A 26,630-nucleotide genomic window follows, 5' to 3' on the forward strand; every position below is an offset into this window, starting at 1 on the left:
CTCTCGTCTGCATCTGCATGTAATCGACGCATCGCGCTGTTTTCTGCGCAATGTTAATGTCGCGATTTGGATTACTAGAATCTCTGAATCTCTGAATGTTCGTGTTATTAACAAACGATCGGGATTCGTTCGTTATCTGAACCAAATGAGTACATGAATGTGCAGTACATCGTGACATTCCGCGAGGATAAAGTCATCTTTGTTAGCGTTATGACTCACAATCAATTCGACCGATTAATCGTACTCAAGTCTTCGATGAATTATTACAACTCTATAGATCGTTGCAAAATCGGTAGATATCATGAATGCGAAAATATTACAATTTTGCACAATTAAATTTTGTTATTATGAAAAAATGTTGATAGAATATTTTACATCTTTATATAAATATCCACCGATTTTGTTATTGTTACTTGAATTTATTATACATGTAATTCGATTTTCCGCGATGATATATACCGACAAAATACACCTCCGCTGAAATAACTGAAGGGAAGGAGGGGGGTGGGGGGAGGAGGGGACATCACATAATCGTGTCTTTGGTAGTATATATGTTCGAAATGGCTAATAAAATCCGCGATACACGATTATATCATTATGTTACTTGCATTATCATCTCCCAGAGTCACGATAACGGCCTCAACGCGGGGTTTCGAGTGCGCAACTTTAGCCCGCGAGTAATCGAGCTGCGATGCTAAAGTGCACTCGGCGCGGGAAGACAGAGGGTTAATCGCGTTAATATCGTGCGGTTGTGATGTCGTCGCAAATCACACGCGTGAAATCACCTCCGCCACGATTCGACACGCCGAATACGAAGCCGCACGTCCAGTCAGTTCATCGTACCGTGCGCACGCACGCACGCACGTCCTTGGACTTTATCGCAATATCCGCGTCTTAATACCTGTCGACACGAGCGCGTCCTTCTCTCGACAGGACACAGTCTGCTGTCTTCTAGTGTTAAATGGAACAGAAAATGTTGCGAGATATCGCTAAAACAGCGAGATTCCACGCAACTGCATGTTCCAAGACGGATACAGTACTTTGGGAATGATAATTGACAAGCAGAACAGAATTAATTACCGTAAAATAATTCGAAAAGATCCTGCCTCTCGAATTCTTGAAAAATTGACGGTTGTCGAATATATAATATACATATAATCGGATTGATTTATTATTCGCGTTTATTATAATAATTCATAATTTTTTTTCTTTTTTCTTCTTAATTAACGTGATTTAGCAGAGCGAAAATACAATCGTATAAATTATCGATATAATAATGAATGTTTAATTAATTGAATAGAATCGGGAGGATCATAAATTTAATCATTTTATATAAATATGACACGATTCGTCGACCACTATTCCCGAATAGTGTTGTATCCGAGAGACTCATTGGAGAAGATCTCTTGACGATTCATTTCCAGTTTGCGTTGCTATTCCGGCGGCCTTCTCCGAAACCCTCTTTACGCGAAATCTCTCGTCGCTTTGTGAAGCTTCATGATTCGAACGCGGACGTTTCGCAAACTTCCGTGAGCGACAATATGTTTGACGTTAGAGGGCTGCTACGGTTGTGTGTAGAAAAATATTGGGAAGTCGTAGGACGCGAAGAACTTTGTTCGTGCTGTGTGTGCAAATTGATAGATAAATTTTAGCCGCGTATAGTACAGATACGAATAGTACAGATAATAGTTACATATTTCTTGCGCGCGGAGAATGTGATGGGGAGAGATAGAAGAGTTACCGCTACAATTTTTCTGTACTTTGGAAGAACGGATGGTAAAGTTATTTCCATTCACCATCCAGAGCTATCGCGCGCATCTCGCGCAGTATCCTTGCGTCTTCGCCAAAGTTTCTGATTTACGTCGATAAAACTTTCTGAACGGTTATCGGTTACAAACACGCGAGACGAGGCTCACTCGCGAGAGTTACACGGGACGACGCTTAATAGACATCTTTTAGCTTAAAAATTAAAAATTCGCTTGATCAACGACACTTCATTAGCAATTAAAATATTCTATGGACCGCTATGTAGAGCAGACGTCAATTAAGTGTCGCGCCGGGAGAGGAAAATTATTCGAGTGCGCCTTCGGAATTCTTAATGGCTTTGAGGGAACGAGGGGGACGGATGATACTGGCCGCGATCTTTGCCAAGATGATACAAGTATACGCGGCGTCCGTCGACTAAATATTTCGAAGAGAAAAGTCGAGGCTCACTGTTACTTTGCGAGCTATATCGACAATTTTATTACGAATTTCGCGAAAGAATCAACCGCTCTCGAGACTTTAATCGAATAATCGTAAGCTTTTGTTGCGCGAATACGAAACGCGATTATTCTTGAGACGCAGATATTTATTTGGAACATATGCAAGCGCGAAATATTTCAAATAGTTACGAGTTTCGACTTGCCAATATTTTTCTCGCCCTCTCGCAACCGATCCAAAGACGATGACGAAAGAGAAAGAGGTAAAAGGGGAAGGGGGAAGGGGGAAAGACGGAGGTGAGTCAGTATTAGAGCGGAGGAGAGAACGCGGATGGGAAGGAAGGAGGGGGGGGGGGAATTAGGAGGTTAAGCCGCGAATTAATTCAGTCGTCAGACGTGATGTCTAACTTGGTTGATGGTTTGTGCCCTGGCCCCGCCCCAACCCCGGCGTTGCCCCCCTGGCGTTGCCCTGCCGTTGCCCTGCCGTTGCCCTGCCCGGAACGACGGACCCCGACTCGATCGGCAAATGGACCACCACGACCCTACCAACAATCGACAACAACCACCAACCAACCACCAATGAACCAACCACCAACCACGGCCCAATCGACAGTACAAAGCCTCAATCATTGTACCCGATTGCCCCGGACCCGAACGGTAATGACCAACACCAACTACTTAATGTTCTTATTTTTCTTTGTCTCTAATTATGAGGTACCTATTAAGAACGCCTGCGGAATCTGGCGAGCAAACAAATCTCTTTTTCTCTCTCTCTCTCTCTCTCTTTCTCTCTTTCTCTCTCTCTCTCTCTCTCTCTCTCTCTCTCTCTCTCTCTCTTCTATATTTTCTATATATTATACATTCATTAATTTTTCACCTTCCGTAATCTATTGTACTCTCTCTACTGTGCTTTTTGTTTCTTTTCCTCTCTATCTAATTATCTGTTTATCTATTTATAGAAATTTTATTACCTTCTATCTGTCAATCTGTCTGTCCATTTCTGTTAATTTGTCTGTTTTTTTTTTCTGTTTTGTGCGATACCGTATTTTCTTCCTATCGGCATATTACGTGTTAACGCGACGATCATTCATTTTTAAATAGGTTATTTATAATGCGTTTCTTTTTATTCTGTATATCTCGTATTTTATTTTTTGTGCGTGTCCTAGAAAAAATTTCAAATCACGTAAAATACATCGCGAGAGAAGAAGATTATTTCTAAATATTCTATGTATTTTGTTTTTATATACGTTAGTTTATTAATTGTTTTGAATTTCATCGGTTCATTATTGAAGAAATTGTTTTTTCGATTATCATAAGCGACGTCGCGAAAAACCGCAAACATCCCATTAAATAAAGTATTTTTAAGGGCAGCGCGTTCTCATATGGCTTCTAAGAAATCGTGATCAAGAGTGAAAGCCGCTGGATGCAGCGTCGTGACTGCACCTGCCGTTGGCACGCGGTTGCGTGAATCGTTTGTTGTCGTCGGAGCACGGCCCGCCCCACGCAACGTTTCGCGCCTTTCGCGGATTAGATTCGATTCAATTTTGTTTTATTGACAAAAAAAAAATCAATTCAAAAACATACCGGAAAAACAAGCCAATGTGTCATCCGCAGTTTTGCCGTTAGATTGCAGTCGAATTTTTAATCACCGAAAAAAACACGTTTTTTTTTTTTATACAACCAAGATCTGCGCGACGCGAGGTGATAAAAGGACATCTTGCAGTTTTTTTTTTTTTTTTTTTTTTTTTTTTTTTTTTTTTTAACACGCCTCGCATGCTGTCTAAAAATAAAAATAATCTACATTATTCGTGTACTTAATCGACGTAATTTGCATAGAAAAATTTCGTTGATTTTTTAACTTTATTTTTCCTTTTTTTCTTTTTTTCTCTTACGTGTGCTATCTTTCTCATTTTTATTATTATTATTATTATTATTATTGTTATTATTATTTAGTTTTTCCTGCGTAAGCGCCACGTGATGAGACGTGTGCAATATCACTCGACACCCATACACGTTTATACACACACGTACGATGTCGGGGATATGTTTTAAACGGTGTCTGTAATATGTGGCTAACACGGAAGCTAATATGTGGTATGTGACGCACGCGGCCTTAAGGCCGATTCAATGTTAAGGGTTGTAACTCAAGGTATTGTTATCGCGTTGAAAAAAGGCTAGATATAACATTATAAATGAATATCGAGAGAGAGATATATATATTTTTCCATTTTAATTAAGATGGGGGGAGAAAATGATAAATAAAATGTGAAATTTGAACTTTTAAATCATCGTGACAAATTGACGGGTGTCATATTTACATCAAAGTAGCACTTTCAACGCGACAAAATACCTTCATTTAAACATCTGGCCTCGATAAATGGTTGTCTTCCATTAGAAATACTCTGGACGTTGATTAATTAACACGCCAAGTCGAAAGTCATTACCAGTACACAATTAATGCCGCGCGCTCGATGCGGATCCTATCACAGAGAGAAGAGAAAACACTCTGACAATGACAATTTAAACTTACGCAATACAAAGTCATAATGTTCGGGTGATTTTGTCGTCCATCTCTTCGCGGTTGATTATACAATTTTACGTTGGATATATCGCGGATCTCGATCCACACACCCGTGTCGGTTGTTCCCTTGTCCCCCCTCCCCCCCCCCCAAGAAATTATGTCGCGCAGCGCGCGCACGCAGGTATTAACGGGAAATTTATCTTCGTCCTGGGACGGCAATAAATTTTTTTACCGCCGACGATAAAGCTCCTCGAGGAAGCCCCTAATGCGATTTCTATTCGCGGCTGTACGATCCGGCCGGGAATTTCGCCGACACGTAATAAAAGGCACTTTCGAGTTGAGAAAGATCCCGGAATGATCCGCGTGACAGCGATAGCTGTTTTTACACTCGATACAACGGACAGATAAAAGACTGAATGTTTCAAAACAGGTTTCTTGACGCGTCGAAGGTTTGAAAAATCTCCCAGGTCGATCACGTGCTTAAGGAACTTGTTTAAAGAGATAACGTTATTATATATAGCTTCTTTTTTCACTAGATCGTTATTATTTGCACAATTGAATCATTATCGTTCGATCGCTCTCGACAAGATGACGACACGCGTAAATGATGGAATTTCTTCTACGTTCCCCTACGTTGGAATCGCGCGACTGCCATAAAACATTCAGCTTAGAATTCTTCGACGTTTTTACGTGCCATGAAGTCCAGATCGCTCGTGCAGATCTCGTGCTTTTCTCTTTCTCTTTCCTTCCCTCTCGCATATAGTGCAGCGTAATCACAAACGCCTGCTACGAAAGTCCATCGCGAATCTACATATGTACATGCATTTCCTGCGATTCTCGAAGGGATGACTTTCGACCAGCCGACTCCGTAACTATCCGCATCATAACGCCATAATTCCTCGATTTATAATAGCTTCTTTAGAAAGTATTGCATCTGCGTGAATTACGTACCTCAGTCTCGACTTTTTAAATCGCCGTTTATTCGTGTAATCATCCTGTATTGTCTTCAAACTGGGTTGTAAATAGGAAAAGGTGATGGCATTCGCTTTCGCGATCGAGAATGTCCGACTAGATAATTCCTAGGAGTTTTCATCAAATACACGTAAAGAAATAAATGTGTAATTAATATGTAATATACAATAAATACATTTGCGTCGAATGTACAAAGAATTACAGAGATTAGATAAAATTAGCTAATTGTAAAATTACAAGGTTGCGCAATAAGAAGGAAATTCTCGAAAATAGTGTGAATATTCACGTGTTAGATCGCCACTTCTCTCGCCGGCAAATTGTTGAAAAGAACGTATACGTGACCTCGGTGATATACCCATTCGAATGGAAGATGCGCGATTTCAACTCATTATAATGGGGAAGGAAAACGCGGAAGTGGATGGCGAGAAGGGATGACTGATGGAGAAGGATTTATGGAGAGAGTGGGTCTTCTCTTATTTCCTCTCGTATCGATTGGGGGATAGATTCGTGCCGGTTACCGTTCCGAAAAGTCTCGTGTTTGTTTTCGATCGCGAGAGATGATAATAACGAGAATTCTCGGCGCGCTTCTTAAACAGAGAGAAAGGAATACCCGTCGTCCCCCTATCGAAAGCTGGAATATATCGAATGTATCGATAAAAAGAAGGAACTAAAAGAAATAAATAAAATATCAATTAATTTCGTATCAATTTTAATTATTATAATTTGAGAATAAGACTGTGTTGTTTGCGCAGAGCAAAACAGCTTTTCGAAACTCTTTTCGTACTCTTAGATCGCCAAGGGTGAATAAATCTTTAAACAAAGTTGAAACATGAGAAGGATATTAAGAGAGGGAGGGGGACGATATTCAGGTTCTTTCCGCTCGTCGTTTTCAGCCGGCAACGACAAACGGATCGGTATGAATTACCCTGGGCGAATTGGACCGTGTTTTTCGAGACGCGTAATTCGCTCGACGGTCGACGTCGCGCGTAAATACGATCGAAGCTGGGTGGATGTAGGTCGGAAAAATAGCGCGAGCGAGGACGAATCTTACGATCGATCTCTGCTCGCGGAATTTTGCCGTCGGCTCTCACACACGAAAGCACCAAATTGTTCTTATCGAATTGAAAAATGAATTTATCGTGAATCGTGAAACTATATAATATAATAAATAGATAATATACATATTATGCAACGAATAATCTAGAAATTTTATTATAATAAATAATATAAATTTTATTCCTTTTAACGTATTGATTTTTAATAATAATGCCTACAATGTGTGCAACGAGCGTGCAAAATATATTCGGTGAACTTATCTTTTTGTACGTTAAATGTTCTCTCAAGTCTCGATTAAATATTTCACAAGTGGTGTTTCGATGCAGCTAATTTTCGAAAATCCATTATTCGCAGTTATTAATAAAGAATGGTGTCACAATTTGGCGGTCGCATCCGCGTTAGAATCGATAGGGACGTAATGGCGTCGGGTTTGCGGTGTCCGCTGTGCTAATCGCGTGCACATAACAAACGCTGCTGCGGTACATCGAGCGTGACGCATTGGGGATTGCCATTAAATTTTTATCGATTTTAGCGTGTAAGCCTTTTGTCGTGTCGCGCGACATTATTTTATCGTTAAGTGTCCAGCAACTCTCAACTGTTACAATCGAATTTAGCATACGGAATAAAATATAATATTTATAAGCTGTGCAAAGCTAAATACTATGATCAAATGTGACGTATATTAGAGCATGCATCCAGCTCCGATCGACCCACACGCATTTAATTACTCCCTATTCCATTGGAGACGTGTTGGAATTTCATTGGCGCCGTTGTTCAAAGCGCACTATCGGGTGACGCCGAAGTACGTATAAGAGGGGAGAGGGAGGGTTCGGCATCATTGGTTGATGTAACACACGCGAACGTCATTCGCACGGGACTGTATGGTCAATAGCACGTACGCGAGAAATTACGCCGCCTGGTAAGGTCAGTGTAATTCTGGGGATCCTTCTGATTCTAGGGTGCTTACCATCAGCTCGGACCTGCCTACCGTTTTGCAAGTGCTGAACGAGGTCGTACCTAATTTAGAAGAGGTGAGTAAACCTCTAAAATTACAAATACCTTTATTTGCCTCATTTTTGTTAAGAAGAAACATCACGAGAACCGAGAGAGAAAAAAAGATGTTTTTAGAATATTTTTTTCATCAAAATAATTTTTTTTTTTTTTTTTTTTTTTTTTTTAATCTCATATTTTAAAAATGTTTTGCATAAAATTTTATTAAATGATAATGATATATTGCTGGCCATTAAAATTGCAATGTTATATCTATACAGCGTTGCAATTTTAATGGCCAGTAGTGTGTATATATATATATATATAAAAAAGCATGTTTTGCAGCTTTATATCATTAGTCAGATTATCTTGGCTTAAACAATATGAAACAAAAAAGGTTGTATTTTTATATATAAAAATTATATAAATATAGATAACATTCCTAAAATTGTACGGTTCAAAACATATTTAAGAATCTTTAAAATAATATAATATACAAATAAGAGATTTTTATGAACTCCTTCTCCCTCTCTTTTTTTAGCACACAAGAAAAATACTCGAGAGATATTTCTTTTTTTTTTTACACTTTATGATGTACTTTTTTAAAATATATATATTATTGTATTTTCTCTCATAGTAAAATTAATGTAAGGAATAATCTCGTAATGAAGAAGGACGTATAGAAAAAATGTATTCATATTTCCATAATTTATTATAGACACGATTTCAGAACGGTTCCCGTCATGGCAGCGACGAAATCGACGTGCGCATGTTGGTGCATCAGAGCCAAGCAGGATGCATCATCGGCAAAGGGGGACTGAAGATCAAGGAGCTCCGCGAGGTGAGTCACTTACTCGATAATTACTCACGACTTGTCAGAGGACGTAACTCGTTTCTCTCGTCGAGCAAATGTTGCGCCATGATATTAATTTCGCTGCGGGTTATTGCGTTCCTGGTGACTTCGAGAAACGAGAGACGACCGTTGACAAACGCGTAAATTGGAAACGGAAACGATACGAGCGTCAAAAAACACACACCGAAATCCTTTAACATTTTTAAAACTTGTAAGTTAACTTCTCAAATATTTAATTTATCAATTTATGCGTAACATCAAAGTGGTAACGTAACAGCTTGGAAGTAAAGTCCAAGCTTCTCGTTGAGAAATTTTATTTTATTAACAATTTAACGGCGACAATCGCGCATTTCCACTTCCGTGAACGCAAACACCGTGATCGGTTTATAGACTTTAGAGCGCATATTGACTTATTAATGAAGCGAGACAGAGAACTCGAAACTTGGAGGCAAGTTTGTTTATAAGATATTTATCAGACTCACGTGCTTAGGTTTAATTATAAACGCAAGGGAATTTTATGTATCGATGAGACAAAAATTTCTAAAATAATACTTTGAGACGCAAGATAGATTAGATTACGAAAAACTGTTCCGATGGCCGAAAAGATTTCGACATCTCTTTTCTGAGGCAAGAAGGCGAGGTGAGGTCCTATAAAACGACAATTAAGTTTCTTTTAATTAGCGATCTTTCTTCGACGTCGTGGCCCCGATTTTACATAACGAGTTCCATGCTCGAGTCTGGGTCTTCCCGTGAAGGGCTTGGCCTGGCTGGCTGGCTGACTAGTTGGCCCATTCTGAAATATGCAACGTGGCCAAGTGGCTTGTTACGTTTTCGCGTTCACGAGAGAAACAAAATCGAATGCAGCCGGAACGACCGTTCTTTGTCCCTCAATCGGTGAACGCTCGAGCCGCGTCAAAGTGCTACGGACTTTGTGCAGCCTCTTTCGTCTGTGTCGTCATCGTCGTCTCTCTTCCTCTTCCTCTCTAAACGATTCCGTATATCGTTGTTCCTTCGTCTCGTGCCCGACGAGAATCCGTCGCCGACGTTGGTGTATTCGAGAAGTCGATATTTGGAAAGCGGTCATTTGATAGCAACGGTTTTTTCTTTTGGGTGGATGATTATGTTATTTTGCAAGCTCAAATATGATAAAAACACGCACGTAGATGAAACAAAATTAAACTTAATGTATCTAAGAGAATAACGCATTTTACATATGGTTGTATTTTTCAAAATTTTAATTGGCTATGTTTTTGTAGCGGTACATACTGGTTAATTAATCAATTATGAAAAACCCGGGAGAATTTTTGTTTACCGCCATATTTCTCTGCTATTGCCGTCATTACCCGCTTGCGAAGTAAATTTAGCAAATTCCATATGGTGCTTGTATACCTGCGCAGCATGGAATAATGTTGTTTGGCAATTTGCTGAAAACTTATTTGTAATTTCGTCAGCCTTAACATCAGCTCCCCCGGTGAAGAGCAGTCGAGATAATTAGTCTATTAGAGCTTAGTTAACTGCTGCGTCAGGTAATACATTTAAACGTATTGCTCGAAGGGGAAGAAAAGTCGGAACAATCAAGTTTCGAAACTATCGGTGGCGCGTATAATATAGTAAAGGTAAAAATAGAGTGAATTTTAATCAATCAGAAACAATTTTTATTTTATACGCGCGTAAAGTCTCATGCATCGCACAAGCTTTAAACAAAAGAAACCTCTGCTCTCACTTTTTTTTTTTTTTTTTTTTTTTTTTTTCTTTGATAAATCTTCATTTTTGTTCAGCATAATTTTGATTGATAATTACGTGTCAAAAAATACAAAAAAAAATGCTCTTGTTGAAATTCATTATTAAAAAACTATTATGCGTGTGTTTAACATAGCGAGTAGTTAATGAAAGCAGCGAGTCAGGTGGGCCCCTGTATCCCTATCCCCCTCGAACGAGGGGGACGGAAGACGCGGCACCGCCACTCGGCGACATCGCCGAACCGTTTTATTTCGATTCGCGGGGGCTGGTAGGGATAACTTTATTGATTTCGAACGGGATTCCGGCGCCCTCTTTTTCTTTTTTTCTTTTTTTTTTTTTTCTTTTTTTATCGCGTTATCGGGGACTCCCGCCGCCAGAAAACTCGCGGCTTCCTAGTCGGCAGAAGATAAAGATTCGAACGGGTTGTTTATTATGCAACGTGCAACGTGCAACGTGCAAAATTGTCCCGAATTCTATTTTCTTCGTCCTCCCTGGTCGCGGGGGGAGGAGGAAATGTTTTCCCTTCGTCGTGGCTGGCCTTCCCGAAACGAGAGTAAAGATTGTTAAAACGCGCGCGCAATTCCAAACTGGCTCTCGCAATTTTCTTCGCAAATTTGTCGACTGACCGAATTCTCGCGCTATTTACCGCGCGAATTATTTCGCGGTCGATACGATTGTTGTTTCCGCGGACAATGTACGCGCGGAATGACGAGCATTACAAACAAATCGAAACTCATCGATTGTTTTGAAGCGTGCACGACCGAGGTTATCATTTCTAATTAACCCCTCGAGTTACAGTTGCTCAACAACAAACTGATTAATCGCGTTAATAGAACGACAATTTCGATTGACTACAATCTCTAACTCTAGGAATATTTACTCAAAACATTCACAAAATTGCTCCGATTTGTGCGATCGAATTTTTTAGAATCCCCTGTGTGTATTAAAAATTTGCCGCGTTTATTTACGACTCTGATCCGTAATACTCTCCCCTCTCCGTATTATCGAGACGGAATTTTTCCACGGTCCACATATAAATAGAATGACTGATAGGTCCGGATACTTCTCGAAGAACGTGAAAAGAATAGAAGATGCGAAAAGAAGAAATATGCATGACATAAGTCATGATGGTGACATATGAAACGCGATGCACTCGCATCTGAGTATAAAGACGATGGTACATTTTGAATCTTCAAAAAGATCCGAGAGAAATATACGACAGATGAGCGAATCATTAAATCGCTTTGATTTAACTTTTTATTTATGACTTTATTTATAGTTTTTTTTTGTTATTTAGATTTATAGGAGATTTTTTTAAAAATCATCTTTAAAACCGTGAGAATAAAATTTGTAAAATATTGTATTTAAAGAATATTATTTCTCTTATAAAGTGTGTTTTTTTGTGTATCATGCGCCTATAAAATCTATTAAAAGAGCAGACGCGACAGAAATGTCATATTGCGAAAAATTCGACAGCGATACGCATCGATCGATATAAATTTAATTTTGCCGCGCTTACTAGGTTTCTTCGGGGGTTTGCTCGATGGTGCACCGTAAAATTCTTTCCATCCGACGTAAAAACGAACGCGATTTGACCGATGAAAAATACCGGCGATTCGACAGGAAATCTGCGAATGCTTTGCTTCGAGAATCGACAAATGGATCGTGTTACGTAACGCGAGATTAACACGCGCTTGCGCGCCACAAAAAATGTAGGCGGTGAAACGTGGTGTATATATGCTTGGCGTACTTCTTTTTCAGGAATTACAAGCGTAATGTAGGCGGAATACAGACGTTGCGCCGTATTAAGCATGAGGAAGCCATATGTCCACTCAGTAGCTAATCATTAAACGTTCACCATGTAGTTGGTCGGTCGCGTGTTAACCACACGTGCGTGTCATCCGGAAGGCGCAGCCGACGTGTCCGCGTATGTCTATAACCGCATGTGTGATCAACATACACGGCGGATGAAAATTGCATAGCTTCGCAATTGCCGCGTCATAAGCCATCTTCGTCTCATCGATGCGTCATTCGAATCGCATTAATTCAGCGAAGAATCGATATCGAGGCTATCGCGGTTCAGTTCGAGGAAAATCGCTCGCAACAAGTAATGCTTCTCGCATCTCGTGTTTTTCTTCGCGTAAATAAACGTCTTCTGTCTGTCGCGGCTTTTTGCGACGCGTGCTTTTCTGCACTTGGATATTTTATCGATGGATTCTTTGTCGCAATAATCGACTCGCGGAAAAAATTTTGTGTAGTTCAGGTAGCCGAGACGACGAGTTTCGTGCATTCAACGGACGAACGGGAGAGAGGGCGATGTACCGAGTTAACGGACAGGGGCGAGTAAAAAAAGCTCTTGGAGCGAAGCTCGAAATTAATTCCGGGAAGGTACACCAGATAATTATGCACACGCGATGCCTTTATTATCCGCTGACGCCGTTTAGTCTGCGGCGACGTGTTGTACGAAGCAAGGTGGTACGAGAGGAAAAGAGAACGAAATGTCTGCATGCGTGGTGCACCGTAACTATAAAATTACGTGGCTTTTCTTACGCATCTGACGTTTACGTGACTCTTTTATCTTGCAACAAATACATGGTTTTTTTTTTACAACTCTGTATCAAAGAGCGAGAGAAAGAGAACATAACTTATATTAAAATATTAAATAGAAAATTATTCTCCACACATCTCACGCGTCTTTGTCCTCTTTCTCTTTGACTAAAAATTTATCAAGATTAAAATAGATTAGTCAATCAAGTCACAGTATGCGTATCAATTTCTATGCGGTCAATTATATTTATACATTATCGCGAACGAATTCGACGTAGGCAAATATAAAGAAAACGATTTATTTTATTCGCAGCGATAGCCTATATTGTATTCTCTCAAAATCGTTCCATTGTGTGACATTTCGTCTACTTGAATAAAAATAGTTTGAGAAAAAAATCATATCAGTCGCGGAATTTATACGTTGAAAAGTGTAATTAACTCGTGGAAAAAATCCATTTGTCCTCTGAGGAAAATGATGTTCTCGATGATGAAGATAAAAGACTTGAAAGTTGCAAAGACGAAAGGTAAAGGAGAAGCGGTTTCTAGCTGAGCTTTCCGTCTCTCTCTCTCATTGTCAGTCCTCTATTCTCCCGATTGTCGTTCCACCGCGCTAGGGAGCACTCGCGGGCAACATGTGTTGCTATGGGCCCTTCTGGAAGGCTCGCGCTGCACGCAATCCCCAAACAGGTGCTGTCGAACCAGGTAACGGACAGTTCCGAGCAGCTGCCACGCCAGGTGTAGAGCCCCAGTCCCTAAGCTCGTCGTCGGTGACGCGGCAAACCAAGCGATTCTCCGCGACCACCTTAACCTTCCGTTTCCTCTTCGTATCTCGAAATGTTGCTGCAGCGCACATAGCGGCTCATTCGATATTTCACCTTACGAAGAGGCGTACTCTTAGCGTCGCGCCTTATATGTTACGTTTTCCATTGCAAGTTTTTTGCAACGTCAGTTGAATGCGATGCGAATGGCTACGAGATTATTTCAGAGATATGCGTTTTTTAAATAGACGTAAGATATATATATAAAATCACAGATATAAATCGCGTTAAAAGAGGTAGAAATTTTAAATCAAAAGTTAAAAAACGATTTAGGAAGAGAAATGGCGCGATTAAGTTGATAAATCTTGGAAATCCCTATTTAACTACCAAATATTCTGGCGATTTGCAATCTGGTCTCGAGTAACGAGTAGTCCCAAGGGCGACTTAACGGGGGCAGCATCGCGCGGCGGAAACGAGTGAAGCCCTTTTGTGGTTGAATGAAGTCCGGGGTGGAGTCGCAACAGCGGCCGAAATCGTGCCAGGAGCGCATGACGGATCCACGAACACGAACCCTGCCGACTTTTCAGTATTCGTTGGTTCGTACGCTCGCGAGGTTCTCCTTTTGCTTCGTCCGAAAGCGAGGTTCGGTTAATTCGGGCAACGAAACGCATTTTTTCAGTGCACACGTTTCGGAGGATTTCGCAGAGTTCACTTACGAGAGATTCGTCGATCATGGGTACGTTAATTAATGCTCGCGTATCATTAAATCTTGTCTATTTTATCGTGCGTAGATATGTAGGTAAATTAAATTCCTTTGTGAAGGTTTTTTTATGTAAATATAAATTTTTGACGTGAAAATTTTATTTGTATTTCTGTTAATGAAGCATTTAACAGGATTTAATCAAACTTTGCGGCGTCGTTATAACTTTTAATATAAAAGAACTATTATCGCGGAAGAAACTACTAAACGAAACTTTCAAACATTATCCAGAAATACAAGAACAGGTATGCAAGTGCGTATAGAAAGGAAGCATGTTCGTCTGTTTGTTCGCGTCAAGAATAGACTACGCGAATATACGCGGAAGCGGGTTGAAAAAGTGGAGTTTGCGCTGAGATTTATAAACTGTTTATTAAAAGCAACGAGAGACAGCGGGATGGGATGTCGAAAGTGGAGCGAGGGATGCGTAAAAAAATTAAAGAGTCGGGAAGAAGAAGCGTATTGCAAACTTTATTTGCTTTAACTGCATTTGTAGGGAAAAAGAGAGATACAGACTGTGCGCATTGTTAGACGCATTTCCATTTTTCCGTATTATGGATCCGAAACAACGTTGAATAATTTTCAATTTCCTTTCTTACATTCTACTTGTTGTTAGACACAAGTGTCTACTAAATTTACAATCTTTGCGCATAATTTATTCTGCGAATTTTAATTTTCAACGACAATCAATGTTACACAATCAGTGTTAAATATCGATGTTTATTTCACCGCATCTGTTTATCGTTTTGAATTGTCTCTATTGTCACGTGGTCGGGCGCAAAGTAGACACGTGTGTAAATCTCTAACCCCTGATATTTTCTTTCTTTCTTTCTTTTTTCTTTTTCTCTCTCGTGTTAGAAAGCGTTAAGAAAATGGATGAAACTGTTCCTTTAACGGCCACTTTATTGAACATTCCGATTCTATCGTTTAGGCTCGTAAGGAGAAACGCTGAACGGTCTATTCCCAGGATACCTACATCGAATTCGAAAAGACTTTGAGATTCGATACGTTTTTTATTTTAAAGTTTAATCTTGAACAGAAATATTTATATATGTACATTTAACTAGCACAGTTTTTTTTATCTAATTATTAATTTTAAAATTATATTAATATATTAATTTAAAATCCATTCGAAAAATTCAAAAAAATATGTATCAGAATGTAAATCGTTCTAGAAAAATTGTTTAGTGATTTACTTCAATTTCAGCTCTGGTATATATAATAACAATTCATCCAACAGTTTATAATGGAAAATAGGCGCCGAGTTTACATCGATTACTTTGATATTCAACGAAAATTAAGTACATTTTATCAACCATCGTCATCTGTAGAGATATATCGAATGTAGGAGTATTTGATGAAAGCATAATATACAATATAAAATTATAACGATGAACGTTTATATCGGTAGGTGTATATATAATATTATCCAACAAATTCGGTATCGACAAAGTCTCTGTCGGTGATTTTGATGTTATCCTTCGTTTTCTCCGCTCAAAGTAGAGAGGAGAATGGAGAAGAGGACAAATTTTTTAGGCTCGTGGAAACGGGAAAAAATTGATCCGGAAGCTTTCATTATGTACACTTTCCACGTCTGTCGAGAGAAGCAAATTTCGGCGCCCCCCTTTTACTCTTTCTCTTGACAGCACGTCAGATTTTAATTTTAAATCGCGCCTCGTCGAGAGAGGAATTTTGCAATGATTTCTTTTTATCGCTTGAATCTACATCGGTATTAGAGAGCATATTAAAGCCAAAAATTTTTTACGATTCGAATTTTTAAATCATTGCGTTGATTAAAAAAAAAAAAAAGAAAATGATCTCTTGCATTTAAATGCCAATTTGATTCAAAGTCTATTCTTTATTTTTGAATAACGATAATTAAAACTGTATCACTTTTCGAAAGGTACGACACGGTTATCGAGTTACCCCTGTAATAAGATTCTCGTGCCTGACTTGGCGAGAGGAAGTGGGGATGGAGAAAAATAAGCGAACGAGTGCTTGCGTGTCATTGCACCGTACTTTTCTTGGGCGGAAATTTATGCTGTTCGTGGAAAACGCACAGCGAAAATAGTGTACGAGCAAAAGAAAGAGAAAGAAAGAATACCAAGGGGTAGGGGCAAGAGAGGAGGGGGGGAGGGGAAAGGGAGAGAGGAGAAGGGGCCAAAAATAGAACCCGGCCACTTTGTCGGGGACAATATCGTACGTCTTAGCTCCACTCCGTAAAATAAACAGTTCTTCCCTTTCTCCCCATCCCTCGAGAATGTCCTTTTTTTTTTTTTCGCCCGTTTTCTCCAGCACTCCCGGACTACATTTTCATATATCGCGTCTGCCGCGTTACGAAAGGCGAATATCCGCGATACTTCCTCGATCCTGCGCCACTTTATTCTCGCCGTTCTTTTCTCCACTCCTTTCTTCAACCAAAACGCACGAGCCTTCTGCTCTCCCCGGGAATCTCGTATAGAGGTGATTTGCCCCGCGTGTGTAGAAATGTGTGACACACACATATTTTGTCGTACACTCGTCGTGAGACTCTAAGATTGTTTATTAAAAAGCTTTTAGCGATATTAGACTGCCCGTGAGAAAAGCTTGGGCTCTTCCGAGACGGACGGACTCACGGCACCGCCACGTGATCGTGTCCTCTTTGATCATCGTCATGAGTGCGAACTGGACCCGTCGCGAAACATCCAAGATATAGAATATAGCAAGCAAGAACATTAAAGTAATTTAGGAATGTTTTACAAACTGAAAAATATACTTTAATCTGTATTTTGTATAGAAAAGAGTGGAAGAAGATCATAAAAATGCTTGAAATTACGCTATATATTTATGAAAGCAAACTGCTGCTCTCTTTTTAATTAAATTAAGGAAAGTCGAGACACTCTAATACTCAAAGAAATTTGAACATTTTACGTAATGCTGAAGTAATAAAGTAAAAATGTGATATTTTTCGAAAATATATAAATTTTGAAATGTGAAAACACTATCGTTATTTAATACTTTTTGCACATAAAGTTAAATTTCTTTTGTATATATAAAAATTATTACGCCATGTTTCGCAGAATTATTTTTGACAATCTTTACATTTTACTTGATTTTATTTTACTCGTCACGCAATATTGATCTCATAATAATTAACAACGTTTTCAAAATTTCATACATTTATACATTTATGATAAAAATTTGGCGATCCCTGACGTGTTGAAATGTTTCTAATTTAACCTTATATTGAAGTCTGGAAAGCGATAAATTTTTCTCGATCTATCTGCAATGCAATCTAGAGTAAATGAAACAATTTAAAATCTCTCTCGATGTATAATATTTATAGAATTTTTAAACATTAGAAAACTTTGAAAAGAAAGAGAGAAAAACTCATCGACATTTCGATCGATCCTTTTGACAAGTCTTGGCCTCCCAGCCGCAGCGCTCTTGAAACATTCGAATTCTCTCCGTTTCTCCTTTCCGTCCGCGATGACGCCGTCTGGAGTTCGTTAAAACACCCTCGAGAAATTGCGTACACAGCCGTCGCGATTACTGCAGCCATTCGACCTCTTGCCGGCCCTTCTCTCCTTCCCCCCCCCCCCCACCCCTGTTTCTCATCTTACCCACTAGTTCTGCGAAAACTTTAAGTACTCCGCCGCTCTAACGATCGTACCTTAATTTTGCGCGGATCGATGTTTCGCCCGCATCACCCCGAGCGCTGACGCACCCCCTTCCCCTTTTCGTACTCTCGTTCGGACGTGCTATTTTCCACGTGCGTTCGTACATACTCGCGCGCATGTCTCATTGCGACCAAACGAATATGTTTCACCAGAGAGTTGGCGGATATCGTGTGGTTCCTCGACCAAAAACTCCTTCACATCAATCTGTACTTTCGTCTTTTCTTAACGAAGATCGAGGCTGCGTTTTTCTGATTTTAATCTTTTTCCACAGAGAGAGAATCTCAAAAAAATTATAAAAAAAGAAAATAACTTATATTCATATAAATTTTTTTTTCTAATCATATACAATAAGGTATTATTTTCTTACAGAAAATATTACCTTCTATAAAAATATTATATATTACTATTACAAAATCAAATATACAAATAATGTAATGACAATAATATTACAATTTCCTTCCTACTGCTTACTCTTAACATTATTTATTTTAACAAAATAGGAAAAATTACGTCATACACAGTCCGAAAATATATTTTCTCTTCCATATCGGGGATTTTTACTGACAACTCCGAGGAAAGGATAATATTTAGTCTCTGCGTTAAAATAAAAATGAAGCTTGTAACAATTTTCTAAGGAAATACTATTCCCGCCACTATCATCCAAGAACAGTATTGCTAATTTTACGAAACGGAGTTTCCATACAGCATAGGAACGAAATTTCGGAGTATTGCCAGCGTTACCTCAGGCGATGAGAACCCGCTCGAATCCCGCTGTTTTCCACGTGCATTGTCTCGTTCGCTGGAGCTCCTTCGCAAACACACGGTTCTCCAAATCTGCCTGCACGCCGAAAATTTCGCTCGCAGCGACTCGCTTCATCCATAAGTCGACTCTGTCGGCGCGTGCATCGTGATTATATCCTGAGAAAACTCGCGAGCAGAGAGAGCCGCGAGCGCGGATCGATGGTGAAACGTCATTCGCGAATTTTTCGACGGCGCGAGAACGCGGTCGGGATATCGATAAATTTTCTACCTCATTAATCTCGCGATATTACGAACGGTGCATGGCGCGAAGAAGCGATAGGAGGATCCCTCCGGCCGTTCCCTTCTTTCTTTGCCTTTATTTATTCCTCCCCGGGCAATTAAATTTTTATCGTATTCATCTTTTTCGCTATCGCGGACCAGCGGCGGGTTCTCGTGTGCTTCTTATGCGCATATGAGATGTGCACCTACCGTATGTTAAACCGCGAAACTCTCTTTGCAAACAAGGAAAGAAAGAGAGAGAGAGAGAGAGAGAGAGAGAAACAATTTTAGGGCGCGGGAGTATGCGTATAAATTCGTATGCGTGCCGCACGCTCATCTCGCACGCATGAAATATTGTCGTCCTCGAGAGCACGGCGAGACGATTGTGCGATGTGCATATGCGTACGTGTGTATGCACACAAGTTCACTAGAATATTTATTGTACCTCCGACGCGGGGATAACGTTTTAAGACGATTCCGAGCGCGCTCGAGTACTTTGTTTCTCCCTCTCTCTCTCTCTCGTGTATACCTGTTATCATCCAGTATTTCCTCGGTTTATTTTCCTCGTCACCAACGAGAAGAAAATAGCATCTTGTTACGATGCTCTTAAAGCGTTTTATCAAAGAAGGATTGGAAAAATTGCTGCTTTTTCGAGCACGACACCGAGAAAAGGAGAAAGAAGCAAGGGCAAGGGTGAAAATAGGGGGATGGCCGTTGGGAATGCGGCAAGAAGCAACTGGGAAACTGTACCGAGAACTCGTTACGTCCATTTGAGAATTTACCTCATTCCCCTCCCTCCCCATTTTCCTCGTTTATTTTTTTTTTTTTTTTTTTTTTTTTTTTTTTTTTTTTTTTGCGTATTACTCTCTCGTCTCTCTGTTCTTTCCGCTACTGGTGGAACGATCAGGTGATTGCAACCTCCTCAAGTGTTCTCGCGCTTTTCTCATCCAGCGGAGAACACTTGGCGGTGTCATTTATTCGCATCGTCTGTCGACTTGCTGTCAATCTGCGCAGCGACTTAACGGCTCGCCGGTCGCGGAAGCTGTGATAAAATAAACGAGAGAAAGAGAGATTTTTACTTTCGAAACGTGGAATTCAGTTAAGTCACGTACGTTACGGTGCGGTGGTAAGGTTTCTTAAAGTGGCAAACACATCAGGTCCTTTGAAAAATTTACGCTCGTCGGGACACGCATCGGGTGTTTTCTCAAAGTTACGTTTGGAAAAGGAACGGTCGGTCGTTCGAAAGCGGCGGAATCATGAATCCCTTTTTCAAAGGCATCGTATCGAGTTTCCGCTTCCTCGCAAAGGGAGCGGAGCCGCGTCGAGAGGTCGGCAAATAAGAAAAAAAATCGCATTTCTGCATCGGCTTCTAAATGTAAACGATCCTTTACCGCCGTCGAGAAGGAGGAGCGCCTCGAATTGGCTAGCTCGAGGATACACGACGAAAACGTTGTGCAATTTGTTGTTGCTTGACACGCGAAGGTAGACGGGATAATTTGATTATTTAAATCGAACACGATTTTACTCTCAGCTGCTTTAAATCCGCTTAATTAGCGAACGGTCGTTCTCACAACAGAGTGCTTGCGTTGCTTATCCGATGCTCTCTCATATCAAAAGCGACCAAGATAACAAGACAATGTCAACGTCGTGGTTTTCACGTGATGATGCAGTATTTTCTACGTGTGCGAAGCTTTCATTAGATGAGAAGAGTGTCACTCTGTGCGTGGCGTCAAAGGGTTCGCAGAGAGAAATGAAAGGGAAGAGAAAGAGAGAGAGAGAGAGAGAGAGAGACAGAGCGCGACAGAGTTGTGAGAGTTGAAGAACGACCCAGAAGTGCGACCCAGAGAAGCCAGGGGGGGATTGAGTACATTTCAAAGTTTTCACCGGCGTCGGAAGTTGATATGGAAAGCAGATGGCCGACGGTTGACAGGAAGGATATGCGGTTTTCCACACATGTCATTGCGGTAACTTGCCCTTCTTATTCACGCCTTCTATTTCCATGCGCACGCGACGCTGACGAGAGAAGTCGGACGTGACGCGATAACGCTTGACCACTTTCCATCATTTGTCCGAAACACGATGGACCGATAGATCCGGATAGGTCGACGCATAAGTGCCCGATACGTCCAGGAACAAATAGTCCGTCCAGCGTTACGATTAACGTCGATATTAGCATAATTATTGGCGATCCACGTTAAAGACTTTCGTTCGAATAATAGCTGTTGTGTGTGGTTTTTACACAGAAAAAAAAAATCTATTCTTTGTTTTGAGAATATCTTTATTCTCGACATGTAAATCTTGAGATGAGATTATTAAACGAATTGCTTGTTCGGAAACATGTATTTAATTCTAGCAAGAAAAATATATTCTTATTTAAGAGTAATTTTCATGAATAGAGAAAAAAATGTTGAATGAACAAATAGTATATATTTAAATTAAAAAATTATAAAATTAAAATAATAATATTATATTCTTGAGGTAAATATTGTAATATACAATTATAATATTTATAAGAAATAATGATCGCGTTAACGTTAAATATATACATTATGTATTAATTTTCTTTCCGTGAATAAATAAAATCAATACTTCTTTGGATATAATGAGGTAAATATCAAAATTACTGCTTAATATACACTGAAATTTGGCAGAATGTTTGTTCGTCAATTCGTAGGGGTAACATTTACAATTAGTCTCGAATGGATTTTATCGATCGTCTCGAGTTTTCCGCTTTCTTCAATTTCAAATGTTGTGTTGTTAAATTCTTACGCTCCACTTATTAACGCTAGCTGATTCGTGGTTTTCCCTTTCTCCATTAATATTCTTAACTTTTCCAATTTAATGACTAATTATTTATCATTGTTGCGTACAATTATTTTATTCGTATATTTTCTTACGGATAATCAAACAGAAAAAAACTGCATACTGGACTATAAAGATTCGATTCTATTTTTTAGCGTATCGTTTTACAATAATTCACCCACGTATACAGCACTGAACATAATTGAAAGTAAAATCGAGCATATATTGCCGAACATATGTTTAAACGAGAAAGATAATGAAAATTGGAAATTGAAATAACGATATCATTGACAAGTAAAATGTGCGATATAAATAATGTAAATAGGTTAATATTTAAGAATATTTATTGTTAACAAGTATGTAAAATATGTTATAAATAGCATAACATAAACAATACAAAATATACAGTAAGCACAGATTAATTTCTTATTTTTTACTACATATAAAGTAAATACGGAACACAAAGTCAATGAATTTTAAAATAAAAGCTAACCTTGTCTCGAATTCATAGATAAAAAGTTACTTTAAGAAAAAAGAGAGATAATTTTCAAAATAATTTACTGAATTGGTATCAGTTATCACTGCAATATTTTTTCAATATTTATTAAATAATCTCTTAATTAATGGCTACAGGAGTAGCCATTAATTTGATGAATTTCAAAATTTTATATATAGTATAATATCTAATAAAAAATATATACGCATTTTTATTATATTTTTGAAAATTTATAATCGTATAAAAAGTCTATATTTGATTTCTTAAAAATGTTTTAAAACAATTTTCACGTATTCAAGTTTCCTGATATCTATAATTATATATTTTGTTTTTTCTTGAGATTTATTTCAAGTTTCGAGAGTCAAATGTTCTTACAGCCTTCAAAATGTCGTAAAGATATTTGTATTCTTTCTATTTCTGTTTCTCTTGTTTTTATCAATTTGGTTTTTTTATTGCAGTAACAACGCTGCAAAATTGTAAGTTATATAATGACTGTTTCTTGTAAATTGTCCGATTTGCATATAAAATAAAAAAGAAATAATACTTGTTTTGATAAGCAATTTGCTTTACACAATAGAAATCAAATCCAATAAGACATCGAATAAAACTTGTTTTGACTTAGCAATTTATAATACTTTGTTGAATGATTAAAGTGAATTCAATGAATTGACAAATATGTTCTCTAAATTTTAATGAAAATATTTGATTGATTTACAAAAATAGATACTCATTTCATATTCTTAGTAATTAAATTTACAATATATCTTCCTGTATAAATATTGCATATTTCAATAGACAATGATGGACTTAAGGCTTAGACATTAACGACATTTTAATTACCATTCGAACATTAACTGACTTGAGAAATAGTGACAAAATAAAATTCCATATCAAAACAAAATTAATTACTTAGAAATACACTTTGGAAAATATAATGCCCCTAAGATAATGTCCTTGCATTCTGTGCCGCCGTTCTATCACACTATCACTCGTTCACAGCATTCTCGCGATGCGTATAATCATCTAACGATATTTACTAAGACGATTGTTTAAAAAATATAATATATAATAGCCACTGCGAGCGCGATTCCACCTGCGAGTAGATAGAAAGGTACGCTAGGTCCTTTAACGTATTTCTCTGTCTCTCTGGTGTACCCCGATACCCAGCCCTTCTTCGGTAATTGATTCTTCCTTTCCGACTCGGCGAGCTCGCCGACTCGGTACTTCTTCATCAATTCCATAGCGTCGTTCGAATGTCCGACGTCGTCAAAATCCTCTGAAGCGTCTTTGCCTTTGTGATCTAGCAAGATCTCTTCGCCGCCCGGATGCTCGTTGAGGAAACTGTGAACATTGTATACCTTGTCGTGTAGGATCAACAGTACACTGTCCTTCTCGTCATTCTTTTCGATTTCGCTCCTCGTGAATTGCTTCGCCATGTCTCGTTGACGTTTCGCTCTACTTTTCCTTCGTACAGTCAGCCTGAAATAAAGAGGAATATTAGGACTATTGATTAGGTCAACGTGAGGAGCAAGACTTTTGAAATATATCTATTATTTTATTTCGTGTAAAATATAAAGAATGTATTGTAGTAGAGATTATTTATTATTAATAATTAAAATCAGTGCTCTCTTAAATGTAAAATAAGAATAATATAATCGGCAATAAAGAGTAGATAAGAGTCATGAACAATCGGAATGAGTAATAAATAACGAAAATTATACAAATTAAAAATTAAACATTGTTAGGTGTAAATTATAAATGAAATTACAGAATTTTTGAAAAAAATTTTCCTAAAATATTTTTATAATTACTTAATCATACATAAGTCCCAATAAATATCAGTATCTAACTATTATTATAACAATTTATATTACACAAAAACGTAAAGTTGCATGAACAAAAATTCTACAAATATTAATAATTAAAACTTAAAGTTATAAATAAAAATACAACTAATTAATTATAATGCGGACGTTTCGAGCTCAAATTTGAGTCTTCTTCAGCGCGATAATTAAATTATAATAATAAAAATTTTTTATATGAAAAACATCAATAATATATACATAAACTTTTAACTAAGCCTTCGACTTAACTCGCATAAAATCATCTCCGATGAGTATGTATTAATGTTTTATCAGAGAGCGGAGTCAACATTAGATTGAAGTCACTGACCTGGTAATATTGTTAGTGGAAAAACAATGATTGTTGCAATTCTTTTAACAATATTTTATGACGGTTGATAGTACTTTGTTGACTTAACTCCTTGTGCTGTGGAAGTCGCTCGGATAGTCCTATCCCTTATTTATTATTTATTATGATTCTCTACATAACACTTGAATTTCATCAACTCACTCGATACATCTAGCAAATCTCATCCTCAAGAAGTTAAAACGTGATATTGTGTATTTTATATATATCCAATTGGCAATTTATAATTTGTATAAAAAAATTATAGTCGCGACAGTAGAGACTTACGTTAGAGAAGAATATAAAAGAAGATCTCTCTTTATATCATACATCAAACATATGAGAATGTCATGCGCATGCTTCATAGTGTTATAGAAAACGACTCATCTGATATAATCAAGTCGAGGTCAGTAGAGAATGATTACGTAACGAGCGTTAGAACGACTATTTCAGTTGTTCTACAGCGGACCATTGTGTAGGACTGGTTTACAATCTTGCGGAATGTAATAATTATGTAGCATTATAATGATGTCTTTATAAGTGACTCGGCAAATTATTTCAAGTACCAGATAATAATAAGCGATCGTTCATTTGACGCTCAATCGATACATCTCGGGATACCAACAAGAAAGTGAATTGAATACTTGTTTTCATAATTTATTATCATTCTAGAATATTTGAGTGTTATTTTCATATCATAATTTCGATCTTTAATCTGTAAATCTATAAATATTTTCAAGTATCCTACATTAGACTTAAAGAATTTGAGACTATTAGTTAATAGGTTTTCTTTGAAATTTGCACTTTGAATAATTTCTGAGTTTTCCGCGAAGACGTCGAGCAAAGAGATTTCTTCGAGTAAAAATTTCATTCTCAAGATTTCCCTAGGCGTAGAAAAATTATATTTTTATTTTTCCCTGTATTTTTATTATCGCAAAAGAAATTTATATAATTTTGAAGAATCACGGTTTCAACTGTAATCACAGTCTCGGGAAGCAATGTTTTCCTCTGCCCACGATATAATCAAACTTGGTCCTGTCTGACAGTTAGACAAGCTCGTTTACGAAACTTGGTGTTTTCGCGACGAAATACCGATTCGAAACTTCAAACACTCGCCCGAACGCAAACACTCGCCTACGAGTAGAGAGATCATCATCGACGAGAGATATCTCGCCGAACAAACAAAATACGAATTCGAGAAGTGGGATCGATAAGATCTCTCTACGTTTTCCCTACAAAATGAACCGGTCGAACCGATATTCGTTCTCCCTCGCCCTTCGAGCGAGTTCGCCGATCGCTTCCAACATACCTCCGTTTGCTTCGCTCTCACGGACAGAGAGGCGTTCGACCTTCCTGGAGGAAAAGGACGGGATCAGGTGTTATCGGAACCGTTATCTAGAGAAATGCGTGAGGGCAGTGCTGCGTGAGACACGGGTGTGCCAATCGTTGATCCGCTGACGATGCTGTGGCGCCGTGAGCCTCTCCACGGAGCCGCACTCGCGTAAACACTGCGCAATCCAGCTTGTTGATCGTGTAGCTTTATGATCCCCCTCTTCGTGTACGCCACGTCGTGGATTTTGTTCAGCCCCACTGCACCGTCCGCTGTTATCCGGCCGCAGCGTTGCCAGCGTGTAATCATCTTTACGCTGCACTTATTGCAGTTAGATCTTTGATCACGGTCAATGTTCCGTGGGGTACAAATTTACTGCGTAAAAACCAGTCGAAGAAAATTGCACGAAAATTATAAAATTTCCCACATGTTTCCCTCTCTCTCTCTTTCTCTTTCTCTCGGTGCTTTCGTTCGAAAGCTGATAATGAAATTGTGAATTGTTACGTTCTATCAGAACTCTATTTCAAGAGGTTTCCAATATCAGATGGCGCAAGTCACGGATGCTGATTGTATGGTACATGTGTGTATGTGTGTGTGTGTGTGTGCATTTATGTAGGAATAACACTGATAAAGTGCATGAAGTATCTTACAAAATGATTTCATTCTTTATAGTGTGAATTCATTTTTGCATTTTTACAATCATGTAGATTATGCGTTGATAAAACAACTCCGCCAATTCAA

At 38.6% G+C, this 26,630-nt stretch overlaps 2 protein-coding genes across 7 annotated transcripts in view; one reads left to right on the forward strand and one right to left on the reverse strand.

The window, feature by feature from the left end:
* The window catches only part of Hnrnp-k (Heterogeneous nuclear ribonucleoprotein K), an 88,683-nt gene that overhangs the window by 48,042 nt on the left and 14,011 nt on the right, over positions 1 to 26,630 (forward strand). For 5 of the 6 annotated variants that reach the window (XM_072908301.1, XM_072908299.1, XM_072908300.1 and 2 more), the window contains 3 exons: positions 2,815 to 2,858; positions 7,709 to 7,781; positions 8,459 to 8,581. In XM_072908301.1, coding sequence (XP_072764402.1) covers positions 2,815 to 2,858; positions 7,709 to 7,781; positions 8,459 to 8,581 — 240 coding nt within the window. The remainder of the gene's footprint in view (positions 1 to 2,814; positions 2,859 to 7,708; positions 7,782 to 8,458; positions 8,582 to 26,630) is intronic. The other variant, XM_072908305.1, reaches the window with a different exon arrangement.
* LOC140674506 (cytochrome b5) lies at positions 23,256 to 26,213 on the reverse strand. The gene is made up of 2 exons (XM_072908091.1): positions 25,933 to 26,213; positions 23,256 to 23,851 (listed from the first exon to the last, which is right to left on the reverse strand). Exons 1-2 carry the CDS (start codon positions 26,196 to 26,198, stop codon positions 23,422 to 23,424), a joined length of 696 nt encoding a protein of 231 aa, XP_072764192.1. The 5' UTR covers positions 26,199 to 26,213; the 3' UTR covers positions 23,256 to 23,421.

This window comes from Anoplolepis gracilipes, chromosome 16 (genome assembly GCF_047496725.1).
Source record: "Anoplolepis gracilipes chromosome 16, ASM4749672v1, whole genome shotgun sequence".
In the NCBI taxonomy this organism is placed as follows: Eukaryota; Metazoa; Arthropoda; class Insecta; order Hymenoptera; family Formicidae; genus Anoplolepis; species Anoplolepis gracilipes.